This window comes from Rhinopithecus bieti, unplaced genomic scaffold, assembly GCF_001698545.2.
Source record: "Rhinopithecus bieti isolate Rb0 unplaced genomic scaffold, ASM169854v2 scaffold_6945, whole genome shotgun sequence".
Lineage (NCBI taxonomy): Eukaryota > Metazoa > Chordata > Mammalia > Primates > Cercopithecidae > Rhinopithecus > Rhinopithecus bieti.
The window spans coordinates 768,470-785,004 of NW_016805531.1; the positions used below are offsets into that span (position 1 = coordinate 768,470).

Consider the following 16,535-nt stretch of genomic DNA (forward strand, 5'->3'; position numbering starts at 1 on the left):
AGAACCTTAAGAAATAGAGTGAAATGAAAATGTGATGCATTAATGAAAGGGAATGGTGAATGAATGAAACAAGAAGTATCCTGTTTCAAAGATAAGATGTTCATATTCAAAGGTAGAGTTATTGCTTTAAGTGAAAGATGATGATGGAAATAGAAGAGCATATATTTTAAAATGAACAGTTGTGGATGAATATTAGATAAGAAAGCAAGAGAACTCTGTCTCTGCTTCCCCAGGTTCTCATCTCTTAAGGTAACTAGGTTGAAACATTTCTGTTTTTTGTTTTTCTCATATCCATCTCCATAACACCATCTACCATGTTTGTACCTCTGTATCTAGATTTAAACAGTACCCATTGGTTTCTTGCTTTGAAAGACGGGGACTTAGTTCACTAAAGTATCTGTACCCTTTTTCTCTCTTCTTCTTCACAACTTTTAAATATAGCTGTAGTATAACTTTTCTTTACTGGTTATTTGAAAACACAGTGTAATATATAGAAGACTCTGTTTCTAGGGTCAGCTGCTTTACTGACTGCCACACTTTCCCTCCCAAATTGTTTCCTGAGGTATGTCATCTGTCCCATTACTCTTACCCTTGTGAAGGTTTACAACATTTACATTTTCTTTTGTAACTATAGTAAATTGTAAAATCTTCCATGTTTTGGCTGTAGATTGATTCTAAACATTAAAAAAAGAATGTTTATATTATTGTGCTTTTTCAAATACCTTGGAAAATCCTTAGAATATTTTGCTTGGTAGGACTGAAATAGTTATTCTGGACCCTTTGTTTCTGAGCTTCTTCATCTTGTATATGTGTTACGACATATACATTTTTGCCAGACACTACGTCTGTGACATACTATGTCAGACAATGTATGATTGTAGTTAAAAAAAAAAAATTATGTCAACCACAGGACACCCTGCAAAGGTTCAGGGGTGCTCTGACGCTATTCCAGGATTTGGTAGGGATTGGACTATCTCAACAGAGCTGTTCTAATGGGCTGTTGCTGGAGAAGGTTTGAGGTGGTTGACTGTGACCTGGATTGTCACTTCAAATTGAGAGAACTTTTATAATAAAAGTTTGGAAGGCTGAGTGTTCCCCTCTACCCCAGCTGTCTACCCTGACTTCCTCTCTCATTTTCCTTTCTGAGAATTTGAATTTCCCCAGGAACTTCTGGACACTGAAGTTTCAGGCATTAGTTTGTCATGGAGGGACAAAAGGTTGAGAGCCTTTGACTTAAAATTCTCCATAACATCTTTCTTCCTTTATTCCTTATGGTTCCATTGGTTGAGTAACCTAGGTCAGAAGATGATTCCATCAGGATGATAATGCTGCATTGTATGTTCGTTTTTTCATTGTCTTTTTCATATATGAAGCTTTCATGTCCATTATTTGACATATATACACACAAGGGAGACATTTCATTATGCCATTGTACCCAGAAATATACTGAGCTCACACAGCCTCTAGCATCATGCATATATTTCGCCTCTATCCAATCATTTCCTCTGTATCCTCAGAGAAGGCCTGGGCTGCTGGGTATGGAGTTAGGGCCCTTTACTTGGCTCCTCCAGCTTTCTTCCTAATTCCCTTTCTGACCTCGGCATCTGTCAGTGTGAAGTATGCGTGGTGCCCTCCAGGGTGTTCCAGATTTTCTGGAGAAACAAAAGGGGTAAACGACATAGCAAAGGCCTTACTTTGGTTCCCAAACCGGCATGATGTTGAAGTAGTGAGTTCAGGGGAAATGTGGGAGGGCTCTGTACTGTTTCATGTGGTCTCCAAATACAAAGAGAATGTGGGAGTGCACCCTAACTGAAAACACATTTTAGCTATACAGTTGTTTTTAAAGGTGTATGCTTTTGGGGTTACAGTGTTTATACCTGTAAGCTTTGGAATTGCTCCTAGTTTGTGTGAAATTGATTGCAAAACATTTGACCTTCCTTATTAGCCCCTATCACCAGCAACTAGCATTGATGCTTAGGCCCTCAAGATGTGGCAAAGTAAAACTAATTGTTGCTTCTAGATCTCTGTGTATTATAGTCTCTGTCTTAGTTTCCACTGTAGAAGTCACTGGATCCTTACTCTGTTGTTCCCTGAAATTGTTAAATGTGGATCATCTGGATTTTGAATGGAGTTTCTGTTCCAGGACATGTGATGAACTGTCTGTAAACAAGAAACCCAGAGTGACACTGATTTTATTTTCTTGTAACTGCTGGTATCAAGTATGTTTCCAAACTTTTTTTTTTTTGAGATAGAGTCTTACTTTGTCGCCCAGGCTGGAGTGTAGTGGTGCGATCTTAGCTCACTGCAGAGTGGTGCAATCTTAGCTCACTGCAGACTCCGCTTCCCGGATTCAAGCGATTCTCGTGCCTCAGCCCCCTAGGTACCTGGGAATATAGGCGCATGCCAGCACACCAAGCTAATTTTTGTGTTTTTGGTAGAGATGGGGTTTCATTATGTTGGCCAGTCTGGTCTTGAACTCCTGACCTCAAGTGACCTGCCCGCCTCGGCTTCCCAAAGTGCTGGGATTACAGGCGTGAGCCACCTCACCTGGCCTGCTTCCAAACTTTTGCTAAATAAATATTTACATGTTTTGGCCTTTATTTTTTCTGACTCATGTCAGAGTTTGCATTCCTGTAATTTTAGTGAAAGGAAGAATGTGTAAAATTATAGAGGTCAGATGGGCCATGGGAGGGGAAAATATATATATGTGTGTGTATATATATATGTATATGTATATATGCATATGTATATGTGTATATATATGTGTGTGTATATATATATGGCTTCAAAGAGTAGAAATGTAAAGTCTTACATGCGTGAGATTTTATTGCAACCTTTCTTAACCATATCGGTAAGAAATTTATTGTGTAAGTTTATTGTCTAATTTAAGACTTGTATGGCTTCATAAATTGTGACAGAATGTGCTACATTTTGTAGCTCTGGTTTTTATTTCCCTGATGGGCCAGTGCATAGGTGATATTAAGTGATGTCCCTGTTAATATCACTATGTTAGTGTCCTAAGCTACCAACCCAGCATTGAGTCTCATGAGTTTGCTTTACCTGTCTGCCAGGATTCATCTTGCTTTTATAACTCAGGGATTTTTTTTTCCTTTTATTTGGCCATCTCTTCCTCTTCTTCTTTTTTTAAATATGGAATTCTTCTGGTTTTGTTTTAGACCCAATGTCTGTGGATCACGTTATAATGCTTACTGTTGCCCTGGATGGAAAACCTTACCTGGCGGAAATCAGTGTATTGTCCGTAAGTAAATAGAACACCTGTCATTCTGCATGTGCTTCTTTTGTTGTGTTGGTTGCATGGGGAGCCTTAGAATGTGGCCCTTTGTAACTGTACTATTAATCTGTTTATAGTAGAGCCTTCCAGCTTTAAGACTTTTCTACCTTTCCAGTTTGGGAAATACATCAACTTAGTCAAACCCCTTTCAAAGTTTAGTCACAGGGATACTTTGCTTGAGGTTGTGTCATTTACGTATGTTGTGCCTGGCTACATAGACTAATTACTTTGATGGGAGTTTGAATGAAAGAGTCTTATTGCTGGTTTTCCTATTGTAATTTCTGACTTTGCTGGCCACCCACGGGCCTAACCAAACCCTGTACATTGAATTTGGGTGATTGAGGGGCCAAGAGCAGACTTGACTCCTAGATAGAAGGGAAAGGGAGGAGATAGAGCACCAGGCCAAGATCAGTGGCAAGACTAAGAAACATTTCAAATGATAACAGAGGTTCCACTATTGATTTCTGCTGGCAAGGCCAACCTCCAGATTTCCCCAATATCCCACAAATGTTGAGTGACAAATCACATGCCAGACAAGGTGTTATTTAATGGAGACACCAAAGTCAAATTTAGTCATGATGTCTGCCCTTCATGAGCTTTTACAGTTGTACCTGTGAAATAATGTCCAGTTTTCAGAAAACTCCAAATGGAGAAATTTAGAGCTGAAGGGACTAATTAAAGAATCACTTAGTTCACCTTCTCACTTGGCTGACAGTGGTCAGTGGAGAATAGACTATATTGGCCAATATTTGCTTCACGATCTGAAAAAGCTTAACTCTTTCTCAATTCTTGATTTTGACCAGAAAGCATCTCCTTTATTTGGCACACTATGGTTTAAGACCAAAATTGGATCACTAAAAGAGAACTATAATGGTATTTGGATTTTCTCAATGAACTTTATAATAGAACCCTTTCCTCGCCTTCTGTAGAGTTCTCTGAGAAATGATGTCTCCAGATATTTAAATAAATGTTTATTGGATCCTTTGACAGTTTGTTTCTTAGCTGTTTCCAGTTTCCATCCTAAACTCTTTGGATGTTTGAATGCACTTTCTATCAAGTGTACTCCTTTAGCTTTGCATATCACGTGTGCACTTGCAAGGCTGTGCAGGAGCTTGAGGAAAAGATCATGCCTGTCATGACAAAAAGTAATGACCAAGTCCTAGTCTGCTGATAAATGTAAATCATATGCCATTTAAACTTACTGTTGTGGCCACTAGCAGAGCATTTGGTACCAGCATGATATTAGTCTCTGGGTGGTGTGCAAATGTTAATATTTCTCTAAAGGATGAATGGCTTCCTGACTGTAGAATCAGTACTCTGGCGGTAGATTCCAGTGTTCTTCTCTCAGACTGTTGATGGAATTCAGAACCGGATAAAAATTAAACAATAAACATTTACGATAGGCTGGGCACGGTGGCTCATGCCTGTAATCCCAGCACTCTGGGAGGCCGAGGCAGGCAGATCACGAGGTCAGGAGATCGAGATCATCCTGGCTAACACGGTGAAACCCCATCTCTACTAAAAATACAAAAAATCAGCTGGGCATGGTGGCACGTGCCTGTAGTCCCAGCTACTCGGGAGGCTGAGGCAGGAGAATGGCGTGAACCCAGGAGGCAGAGCTTGCAATGAACCGAGATTGCGCCACTGCACTCCAGCCTGGGCGACAGAGCGAGACTCCGTCTCAAAAAAACAAAACAAAACAAAACAAGAAAACATTTACAATAAAATTGGCTCCCAAAAGTAATAATGTAATTTTTATATCATTAAATCTTAGAGTTAATATATTTCTTATGATCATACAAATATGTTTAGATGCAGAATTTTAATTTGTTTGTTTGGTTTTCTCGTCATAGCGTGTTCTGGGCTTTTGATGGATTCAGTGCTGTGGACTAAGCAAAGAGAGGTTGAGAACCACTGTTATTGGAAAAAGGAGTTGTGGATTTTAAAGCCAGAGTTTATTTAGTTCAATAGACTTGTTTTGAAAATGAGTATACCTGAGGCTTAAGGTCATATAAGTCATGATAGCAAAGTTCGTGAGGGACCTGAGAACCCAGGTTTCCTCATTTGAGGATCGGTCCCCTATAACAAATCGTGTTCTAAATCCATGTGCTAACAGGCCTCTGGTTTTATTCACAGCCATTTGCCGGCATTCCTGTGGGGATGGATTTTGTTCGAGGCCAAATATGTGCACTTGCCCATCTGGTCAGATAGCTCCTTCCTGTGGCTCCAGATCCAGTAAGTCTAACATGTCATTATATATAATATTATTTTATGTGGTTACACCCCATTTTCTCCTAAATTTGATTTTGGCTTTCCTCTTTCCTGCAATACATTTTTTCACTAGAACATCTGCCTTCTCTGTTCTGCCCAAAATACTTGGAAAGGCTTTCCTTCATCTGGCCTCTCATTTCCCTTCTTTACTCTTTATAGGAAAATTACCTATGGGGCATAGTTACTGTGAATAGGATAAGCTTATGGCCTTTTATGTAGGTATTGCCTTATTCATCTTTGTATCTCCAATGTAAACACCATAAAAGGTGCTCAATGAAACGGCTGTTTAATGAACGTTTTTGGCTCAAGAAATCTAGGCCTTCTTCCTTGTGGTACTGAAATATGAATCTGATTAAAAACTTATTTAAGACTCAAGACCCCTGCTTTACAAGAAGAAAATGTAAGAAGTCATCATGGAAGTTTCTGGGGGTGATTTATAATGAAGCATAAACGTATTTTTCCTTTCAGAATTTTGCCATTTTCTGTGATGCCAGAAGAATATCCACAGTTCATTCTTCAGAGCCTTTGCTTGCTTGTTCTATTGTTTTTCTTTTGGGAGTTTGGGCAAGTGAGTCATAATTGGTTGTTTAAAAAGCTGAAGTTCTAGTTTGTGTAAACAGCCCCTCAAAACTTTGACCGTCCCCATGGCAAAAGACGTAGGTCCCTTTTCCATTTCTTTTTTTTTTTTTTTCTGGTGAGAAAATGCACCCCCCTTGTTGTGTGTCCTATTTTGACAGAGTTTTAAAGAGAAACATTTTGGAATAAGTGCATTCTCTTTTGTTTACTGCAAGTAGAGACTTCAGTGTGTCAAGGCTCATTACCTGTTAAGAGTTCGAACATTTGAGTGTGTCTCTCACAAGCCAATTAACAGGTTAGGGCAGGTTGTCCTGTGTAGCACTCTTGGTGCCCTCTCGCCTCCCTTGGCTTCATGGGTGAACACGGGGGACTCTGCTTGAGAGCTTTGTATACTTTTCTGGCCAGAGAGCATGCCAGGTCTGCATGCAGGGCAAGCTGGAAGTGCTGGGGGTTAGTGGACCTAGAAGCGGGTGGACTTTTTTTTTTTTTTTTTAAATATACTTTAACTTCTAGCGGGTAGCATGCTGCCCATAACGTGCAGGGTTGTTACATATGTTATACTTATGCCCCATGCTTGGTTGCCGCACCCATCAACTCGCTCAGCACCCATCAATTTCACTCATCTAATCATGCTATAACTCCCCAAGTGCAATCCCTCCCTCCTCCCCCTCCCCATGATAGGCCCCAGTGCTGTGATCGTTCCCCTTCCCGAGTCAAGTGACTCCTATGTCACTTGCCCAACCATGAGTGAAACATGCCGGCTCGTTTGCGCTTTCTCTTCTTGCTGATAGCTTTGCCTAAGAATGATGGTTCCAGCTGCATCCAGTCCCTACAAAGGAGCAAACTCATCCTTTTTACAGTCCAACAGACACATGAAAAAAAATGCTCATCATCACTCGCCCATCAGAGAAATGCAAATCAAAACCACAATGAGTGGATAACCACTCACACCAGTTTAGCAATGGCCAATCATAAGATAGTCAGGAAACACAGTGTTTGAAGGAGGATGCTGAGAAATAGGAACACTCTATGTACGACTGTTGGGTGTGGATTGCTAAAACTAGTTCAACCCATATGGAAAAACAGGCTATGGCCCCAATCCTCCAAGGATCTAGCAACGTAGCAGCTACCATATGCACCCAAGCCATCCGCGACTACCAGCGCATATTAAACCCAAAAGGATTTATAAATTATTCTACTACAAAGACACATGCACACGTATGTTTATTGCGGCACTATTCACAATAGAAGCGACTTTTAACCAACAACAGATGGAGAGTGATTGGATAAGTGCCTCAGCTTCCTTGCCTCTCAGTTTGAATAACCATGAGGTTCACTCTGCACTGTCTCCTGAAGTTCCCCAGTGGACTGAGCCCTCACTGTTCACAGTGATAATAGATTTGATAATGTAATTTATTAGCTTCCTTCTCTTTTTGTCTCACTTTCGCACTCTCCTACGAGTGTTTCCTAGAATTGCTTTCAGAACAAACTACTTCCATTTAAATTATTGTCTCAGAATTTGCTCCTGGTGGAGCCCACACAATAACAGCCACCTTTTACTAAATACAGCCAGTTACAATTGGGATAGAAACTCCCCTCTGGGCTGGGACTCTTGCTTATTGCACTGAATGTAGCATAGTTTTCCTTGATCTCAGCTTGGTGTCAAATGTGCATCTTCCAAATAACAGCAGGTTCATTCTACATAGCAAGAGCCCCTGAACTGGAAGAATAGAACGAGGCAGAGAAGCCAGCTGGCAGAACATCTGGGAACATGCGGGACATCTCCATCTCTATAAGGGTGACTTCCAGGCTGCCGCTGAGGCATAAGCATCTCAGGGTTGGAAAAGAAATGCAGTTATAAAGTTGGGAATAGACCCCGTCTCTCAGATTGGTTTCTGAACCAGCTAATATTGCACTCCTCTGGAGGAAGAAATAGAGCCAGATGGCAAAACTGGGTATTAAGCTGGGAAGGTCTTCAATGATAGTATGAACTGATAATGACTTCTCTATCGAGTAGAAATCATGAGATGTGGAGATAGGCTGTTAATAAGACCAGACGGAAAAGCCATGGTCCTGGTAGAGTCCAAGTTAACTGTGGGATGTGACGAGTATAGTAGTAAGGTCCTGAGGCCAGATTTAGTCTAGAGACTAAAATCCAAGACTGTGGGTGGTGCTTTCTGAGAAAGTCTGAGTCATATCTATGGTACCTGGACGTTGGACAAACTCCCCAAGTAGCTTGTGGATGAGGGTAGTGTAAGGAGGAGGTTCTGGTTTCAACAGGATCTTTGGGGGTACTTGAAATCTTTAAAATTGTTGACTTTGATTCTCTCTGCACTAATATTGTCTAAACGACTTGCAAAATTAAAGATGGCAAAATATTTTAAATTAAGGGTAGCTGGGGATGATCATAATTCATTTCTCATCTTTTGGAGTGATGTTCTAGGGAACAGCTGCGCCATTCCAAAGAACATCCTGATCACTTTGCTAACTTTCCTGCTAATAGAAGGACAATTCTACTCAGTGAAATGTTTGCATTCACTACATGTGGTTCTACTAAAAAGGGTCAATTTAGATCACTGCACCAATTTTTCCTATGAAAAATTTTGTACTTGTTATATGATAGGGATCAAGGAGGTCTAGGCAAGTCATGGGACCTCAGAGAGCCTTAGTTTTCCCACTTGAATATGAACAAAATGGAAGAAGTGTTGTTCTTTCAGGTGTTTTTTGACTTGAGTGTCCTGTGACTCTGAGAATAGAAAATGATCTCTTAGTGACCTGAATGAGAGATTGCATTTCCAGAAGGTTCAAAGTACCAGCCAGTGATTCTCTTGGACAACAGGAAGTTGTGGCTTCCCTTAGTGTTGGTGGAACTCTTGACACTCGTCATTTAGCACCAGGGCAAAAAGAATGATTAGCTAGACAGGGTCAAAACAGTAATTTTTCTAGACTTTAATTCCAGCCCTCTTTAGGACTGTTCTTTACTGTGTCAGTCTCTGAGGCTGGAGATGGATTTTGAGCAATCCTAATTGTCATAAAGACCTATCATGGTTTACTGATGTATGAATTTACTCATTCTTCTAATATGTGTATACACACATACAAATGTATGGTAGCTTGTAACACTGGGATTAATAAACTCTGTAACTTTATATATATATTAGTCAGTTTGGGCTGCTATAACAAAATACTATAGACTGGGTAATTTATAAACAACAAAAATGTATTTTTTTACAGTTCAAGAGGCCAGCAAATTACATGTCTGGTGAAGTCCTGTTCCTCCCAGGTGGTGCTTTATGTGTGTCCTTACATGGCAGAGGGGGCAAACATGTCTCTCAGGCCTTTTTTTTATAAGGATACTAATCCTTTCATGAGGACGCTGCCTGCATGACTTAATCACCTTCCCAAAGGCCCCACTGCTCCCTACTCTCCCATTAGGGACTAAGTTTCAGCATATAAATTTTGTGGAGACACAAACATATTGTATGTATACATATGTTATTGTCTAATTATATATATAATTATATATGATACATTATAAAAGTTATTTCCTGTAGTTTATATTTTATAATTTTGTGTTTTCTATTTTGTAATTCCTATAGTTTGTACTTTGTAATTTTGGAACCTTCTCATTCTGTTTTACTCTCTACACTTTTTTAAAGAATGCTAAAAATTAAACTTCTTATTTTGAGATAATTGTAGATTTGCAAACAGTTGTCTTAATCTGTTTTCTGCTGCTGTAACAGTATACCACAGACTGGATAACTTATAAACAACAAAAGTTTATTTGGTTCATGGTTCTGGAGGCTGGGAAGTCCAGAGCATGACACCAATGTCTGTTGAGAGCCATCCCATGGTGGAAGGCATCACATGGGGAGCAAGTATGAGAGACAGACAGAAAATGCGCTGAACTCCTGACATAACCAACCCACTCCCTAGATAATGGCGTAAATCCATTTATGAGGGCAAAGCCCTCATGACCTTATCACATCTTAAAGGTTCCACCTCTTAATACCATCACAATGATAATTAATTTTCAACATGAGTTTTGAAAGGAACATTCCAACTATGGCATTTGTAAGAAATATCCCGGGTATTCTTTATTTAGTTTTCCCCATGTTGACATCTTGCAAGACTATAGTACAACAGCACAACCAGGATATCACAAAATTGATACAGTCAAGATACAGAACGTTTCCATCACCACAAAGAGCGCTCATGTTATGCTTTTATTGTCATTTTCTTCCCAACCTAATTCTCTCTTTAATTCTGACAACCACTAATCTATTCTGCATTTCTATAATTTTATCATTTCACAAATGTTATATAAATGGAATCACATAGTATATAACCTTTTGGAAGTGGCTTTTTTCGCTCATCAGGGTGTTCTGGAGAGTCATCTAGGTTGTTGCAGTGTCAAGAGTTTGTTATTTTTGATTGCCGGGTAGTAGTACATGCTACGGATGCACTACAAGTTAGTTTGGCCATTCATCCATTGAAGGGCATCTGAATTGTCATCATTTTTTTTCTTTATTATTTGAACTAAGCTGCTATGAACACTTGTGTACAAGGTTGTGGTGTGAACACAAACCTTGTGTTCTCTGGAGTAAATGCTCAGAAACACAATTTCTAGGTTGTATGATAGTTTCATGTTTAGCATTTTAAGAACTATTAAACTGTTTTTGGAATTGCCGTATGTACCATTTTGCATGCTCACCAGCAATGTATGAATGACCCAGTTTCTCTGCATTCTTACCAGCTTTTTGTGTTATCTTTATTTTTAATTTTAGCTATTCTGATTGCTGTGTAGTCATCTCTTACTGTGGTTTCAATTTGCATTTCCCTACTGGATAATGATGTCAAACATCTTTTTATGTGCTTATTGCCACCTGTATATCTTTTTCAGTGAAAAGTCTCTTTATGTCTTTTGTCTAGCTTCTTATTTTAATTAAAAAAAAATATTTTAGACAGGGTCTTACTCTGTCACCTAGGTTGGAGTACAGTGGCACGATCTCGGCTCACTGCAACCTCCGTCTCCCAGGCTCAAGTTATCCTCCCACCTCCGCCTCCTGAGTAGCTGGGACCACAGGGGCACACCACCATGCCCTACTAAGTTTTTTGTATTTTTGGTAGAGACAGAGTTTTTCCATGTTGCCCACGCTGGTCTTGAACTCCTGAGCTCAAGCAATCTGCATGCCTTAGCCTCCCAAAGTGTTGGTATTACAGGCATGAGCCACTGTGCCTGGCCTCTTTTGTCCAGATGCTAATTGAATTGTCTATTATTTCATTATTGAGTTTTGGGAATTCTTTATATACTCTAAATACTAGCTGTTTGTCAGATAATGTGATTTGCAGGCATTTTATCACACTCTGTAGCTTACTTTCTAATATTTTTAATGGGATCTTTCATAGAGCAAATGTTTTCAAATTTCACTAAGTCTAACTTATCAGTTTTCCCTTTACTGGGTCATGCTTTCATTGACGAGTCTAGGAATGCTTTGTCTACTCCTAGATTCTGAAGATTTTCTCCAACTTTTTTCTACTAGTTTCATAGTTTTATTTTTATTTACTTATTCTTTGAGACAGGGTCTTGCTCTGTCACCCAGGATGGGCAGACAGATTTTTCCCACTATATCCTTTTTTGTTTTAGCTATTCTAGTTCTTTTCTGTAAAAACTGTAGATTAATCTTGTCTATATTTACAAAACCTTTTCGGATTTTGATAGGAATTGCATCAAACCTGTATATCAATTTGGGGCCCCTTATACTTTTCAAACCCCTTATACTTTAATCACATTTTCTCATTTAATTGACTTCAGTTCAATGAGAGTGTTAGCAGAACCGGTCACAGACAAAACCTCTCGGACACTGGTTTTAGGAAGGAAGGGGCTTTAATCAGCTGGGAGCAAGAGTTTGGAGCATTTGTAATCCCAATGCAAATCTGAGCTCTAAGGGTGTAAGAAGGCCAGCAGAACAATTCTAGACCAGTGTGTTAGCAAGTTTGAGGGAGTGCGGTACAACCAAATCCTGAAAGTGTGGGGACATTCAGAGGAAGGGAAGGTGCTGCTACAGCTAGTCTGGAAGAAGTCCCGCTTGAAAAAGCTTTCCGGGAATGGTGGGATTTATATGGACTGGGAGGAGAAACATGCATGGAATCTACTCAGACTTGTCCTTAGAAATGGTTGAACTCTTTCTTTCTAGACCACCCTGTATGGAAGCACCTTTATCACTGCTGTCATTTAACTTGTTCTTCTCTGCAGCTTTTCCAGCTTGGCTAGATTTTTGTTTGTTTGTTTGTTTGTTTGAGAATTTTAGTGAAGTTTCTCTTCCAAGCTGTGTGTCTTTAGGCATCCCCAGACATCTCTTCACTTAAGGGAAATGCCATTGCTGTTATCTCTCTAAATGAAAATTGTTTTTATCCTGCAGTGACTCTGATTGTCCCTGTGGACTGTTGTCTCAGGTGTAGAGTCCAGAAGTTAGTCTGGCTGTTTAATTTGTCTGTCTGTGCTTTTCCTAGTACCTAAATTAAAATCACATGTTCATCATACAAATGCTTATGTGTAAATTGCTCCCAGTGTTCTTTCTGCCAGTTGTGCCTGCCAAGATGATGGCAGGTCTTTAGAATCGTTCCAAACCTAATGCATCCCAAAGAAAATCATTACCTGAGGTATTTAGATCCAAGTGCCAGCCCTGCCTCTCTCGCATTCCCATAGCGTGCTCACATTGTTCTCTTCTGATGAATCATTTAAGAACTAATCTGTACTGGGCTGTAATTAGAGAAAATTTCTTCTGTTCTTTCTGGCCAATGCTGGCAAATGAAAGACGTTCAGTAAGTCACTGTTGAATGACTGAAATGACTGACATCTGATATGAATACAAAATTAATTTGGGATCTTTTATGGATATGGGGAAATGGCAGCTTTTTCTGTTAGCTCTGGGATATCGAGACTTACATGAAACCCTTTATGGCTGTCTGCTCGTCTTCAAGGGCAGGTCCTCACTGGGGCTTTAGGATTCTCAGGGTTCACTGCATATGGCAGGATCAGTGCATTCTGATTCCCCTAGTATTTTCAATTTCTAGTAAAATCTTAACACAGATTGAGTTTAGGAATATCTTCTGACTTGGGGTACTTATTGCATCCAGCAAAGAATATAGCATCATTATGGGTGTAGGAGGAACCCCTAGTTTTCAGTTGGCTTTTTTAAGAGACGTAGAACTTGGTCTCCCAGTTATGATACATTGGGAATTCTTGTTCAAATCAGCGTAAATTTAGAATATGCATCAATGGCAGGACTCAATCCAAAATAAAACCAATTTGGGTATATATTCTCTGTAAACTGTTTCCTGTGTGTACAGTGAAACTGCATATCTAGTTCCTTTACTTCCCTTCAGAAATCCTGAGCACCTTTATCAGAATGCTTTTTCCCCCTAAAGATCTAAGACTCATAACGAGTAAAAAGTTTCCCATGGTAAACACGGTGGCAAAGCAGGTGATTCGGAGCCTATTATCTGTGCTGAACCTGCCTCCTCCTGGCTTCCCCCAAGGATTCATGCGTAGGGTTCCTTGATGTCTTCTTGTTTCACAAGTCTGAATGAGTGCTTTTGTTTTTTAAAGAAGAAAGAATATTTTACGCTGGAAAAGATTTGCCTGAAAGACAGAGTAAAAAATATATATCAGGGAGGTTTTTATTCTATTGCATTTAAATGTAAACTTATTATTCTTGCCAGAAAGAAGAATTCGTTCTGATTTTCAACTTGAACAAATAATGTAAAGTCACTTTTAAACTACTATTAGCTTTTTAATCTCAAAGTAGTTAAATGGCTTTGTCGCTCATGTGGGAATGGAAATTAGCTCTTGGCATGAACTGCTTTAATTGAAATCAGTTTGAAGGCTGAGTTCCTATGCTGCTTGACAGATGACATCATTTCCTGTGCTTTTCCCAATCCTTACTGTTTTTCTAAGATAGGATGAAGCTAAGTTTAACTTCAAATTTTAAAGAAACTATACACCTTTTCCTGACCTACTTAGAATATTATTCAAAGTTTTCACTAAATCATTTTTTTCTTTGTATACTTATAGACAGCTTTTTAGTTAAAAAAGCATTTTGGCTGAGACGTTTTAATGGAATCATAAGAGCCTAAAATAACTGTTTTAATCACTTTCCGGGGTTGCTTGATTTCATTACTCCAACAAAGGAGTTATTTCTACTTTCGTACATGGGGAAACAAAGATAAAAATATTTTTAATAGCAACCTACTTAATAGGGCTGTATAAGTGCTTCGGACACAATGGACAACTTCGAAGTCTCAGTTTGGTCTTTGGGCATAGCTTTTGATGTCATCATCAGGCAGCATGAGTTAGGTAAATAAAAATTAATTTAGCACAGTTTTATACAGCACTTACTTATAAGCAAGGTGCTACTCTAGGCATTTAAGGGAATATTGCATAATTAATGCTCATGACACTCCCCACTCCTAAGAAGTTTTTAAACAAATGGGGGGTGGCAAAATAAGTAAAAATAGGCTGGATTATATAATATATGCTTCAAAAGAGAAACATAATTGGAAAGGAGAAAGGGCTCACATTTGGTTTGGGAGGTATCAGAAAAGATCAGTGGAAAGAAGCAATATTTGAAATGGATTTTGGAGATAGATAGGATTTCAGGTTTTGGGGGAGAACTGTGTGTATGTTGTGTTGGGGTTTAGGGGTTACAGGCAAGGAGACACAGAGGCAGGTAAGGGAATGGGTTCTACAGAGGGACTAGGACAAGGCAAGTGCTGGGTTTTTTGCATGACACATAGTAGGCACTCAGAAATGTTTGTGAGTGAATGAATGACTGATAAGTAGATCAGGAGATGGAGTCGTAGGACATAGTAGGCGTGTGCCAAGGAGCCCCGAAAGACACCTGGGGCTATGCTGAGGGGGCCGTGAATGCTGAGAGATGGAGGTGGCTCTAGTTCAGTAGAAACAGGCCTTTAATGGTGTTTCAGTGTGTGGCATGTTCTTGAAAAGGCATTTAATTTTCAACTCGACTTAACTTCTTTGTGCTGTAAAAGGGTATAGAAGATATTGGGTTCTGCACTTTCCTTCCCTGTTGTCAGGCTGAGATTTGTGTAGCTCCTTATAAAAATTGTCCCTTTCTCCTGAAGTCAAGTAGCACTTTTCAATACCATGGCTGAGGATTCCTAACAAGGGGTAATGGACAGGGTGGCTGTTGGGAGGAATCTTCTATTTGCTCTGGAGAGAGGATTTGGCCCCTGTGCTTCAGGAAGAGTGAGCATAAACAGCAGATTTCTGGTTTTGTGTAGAAAGAAGATATTCTCTTCTCCTTAGCTAAAATTATTGAACCTTTTTCCCTGAGAATTTACTCCCACAACTTGGAAGACCAGACAGAATAAGCCAGACTCCAAAGCCCAACCCTGGCCTCCGTGTGTAAGCAGGTATCAACAAGGATTAGTGGTTAATTCAATCAAGCTTTGGACTAAGAAATAGCCTAGGATTTTGCAAGTGCTATTAGCATTCCTAAATTACTGACCTAGAGACAGCCTGAACGCTGGAGAAATGAGAGCACTTGCCTGCGCTGTTGTCATTGCTCACTATGAGCCCGCGGCTGTCTTTTACTCCAGCCTCTCTGAGTGTCTCATTGTCTAGAGTCTAAGGCTGTCAATCCATGGTCTTTCTGCTCTGGGCCCTGAAAAGTACACTTCTGTAGGTGAAAATGAGTATCTTACTTCGTTTGAGGTTACAGTTTAAACAAGCAGCTCTTTCTCAGGCAAATCCAGCTGTCCCTGTCATCAGGCAGTCTTGTTATTAAATGCCTTGTCGGCATTTTCTTGTTTCTCTATTCTGCCTCTAAAATTTCTTTTAACAAAATTCTGTGGAATTTGCTACTCTTTTTTTTCTTTCTTTCTTTCTTTTTTTAAATTATACTTTAAGTTCTAGGGTACATGTGCACAACGTGCAGGTTTGTTACATATGTATACATATGCCATGTTGGTGTGCTGCACTCATTAACTCATCATTTACATTAGGTACATCTCCTAATGCTATCCCTTCCCTCTTCCCCACAATAGGACCTAGTGTGTGATGATCCCCTTCCTGTGTCCAAGTGATCTCATTGTTCAGTTCCCACCTATGAGTGAGAACATGTGGTATTTGGTTTTCTGTTCTTGCAATAGTTTGCTGAGAATGATGGTTTCCAGCTGCATCCATGTCCCTACAAAGGACATGAACTCATCCTTTTTTATGGCTGCATAGTATTCCATGGTGTATATGTGCCACATTTTCTTAATCCAGTCTGTCGCTGATGGACATTTGGGTTGATTCCAAGTCTTTGCTCTTGTGAATAGTGCTGCAATAAACATACGTGTGCATGTGTCTTTATAGCAGCATGATTTA

At 39.6% G+C, this 16,535-nt stretch overlaps 1 protein-coding gene across 1 annotated transcript in view; it reads left to right on the forward strand.

Moving 5' to 3' along the window:
* The window catches only part of FBN1 (fibrillin 1), a 247,051-nt gene that overhangs the window by 28,504 nt on the left and 202,012 nt on the right, over positions 1–16,535 (forward strand). The window contains exons 2-3 of the mRNA XM_017872776.1: positions 3,177–3,259; positions 5,429–5,527. Of these exons, the coding sequence (XP_017728265.1) occupies positions 3,177–3,259; positions 5,429–5,527 (182 nt within the window). The remainder of the gene's footprint in view (positions 1–3,176; positions 3,260–5,428; positions 5,528–16,535) is intronic.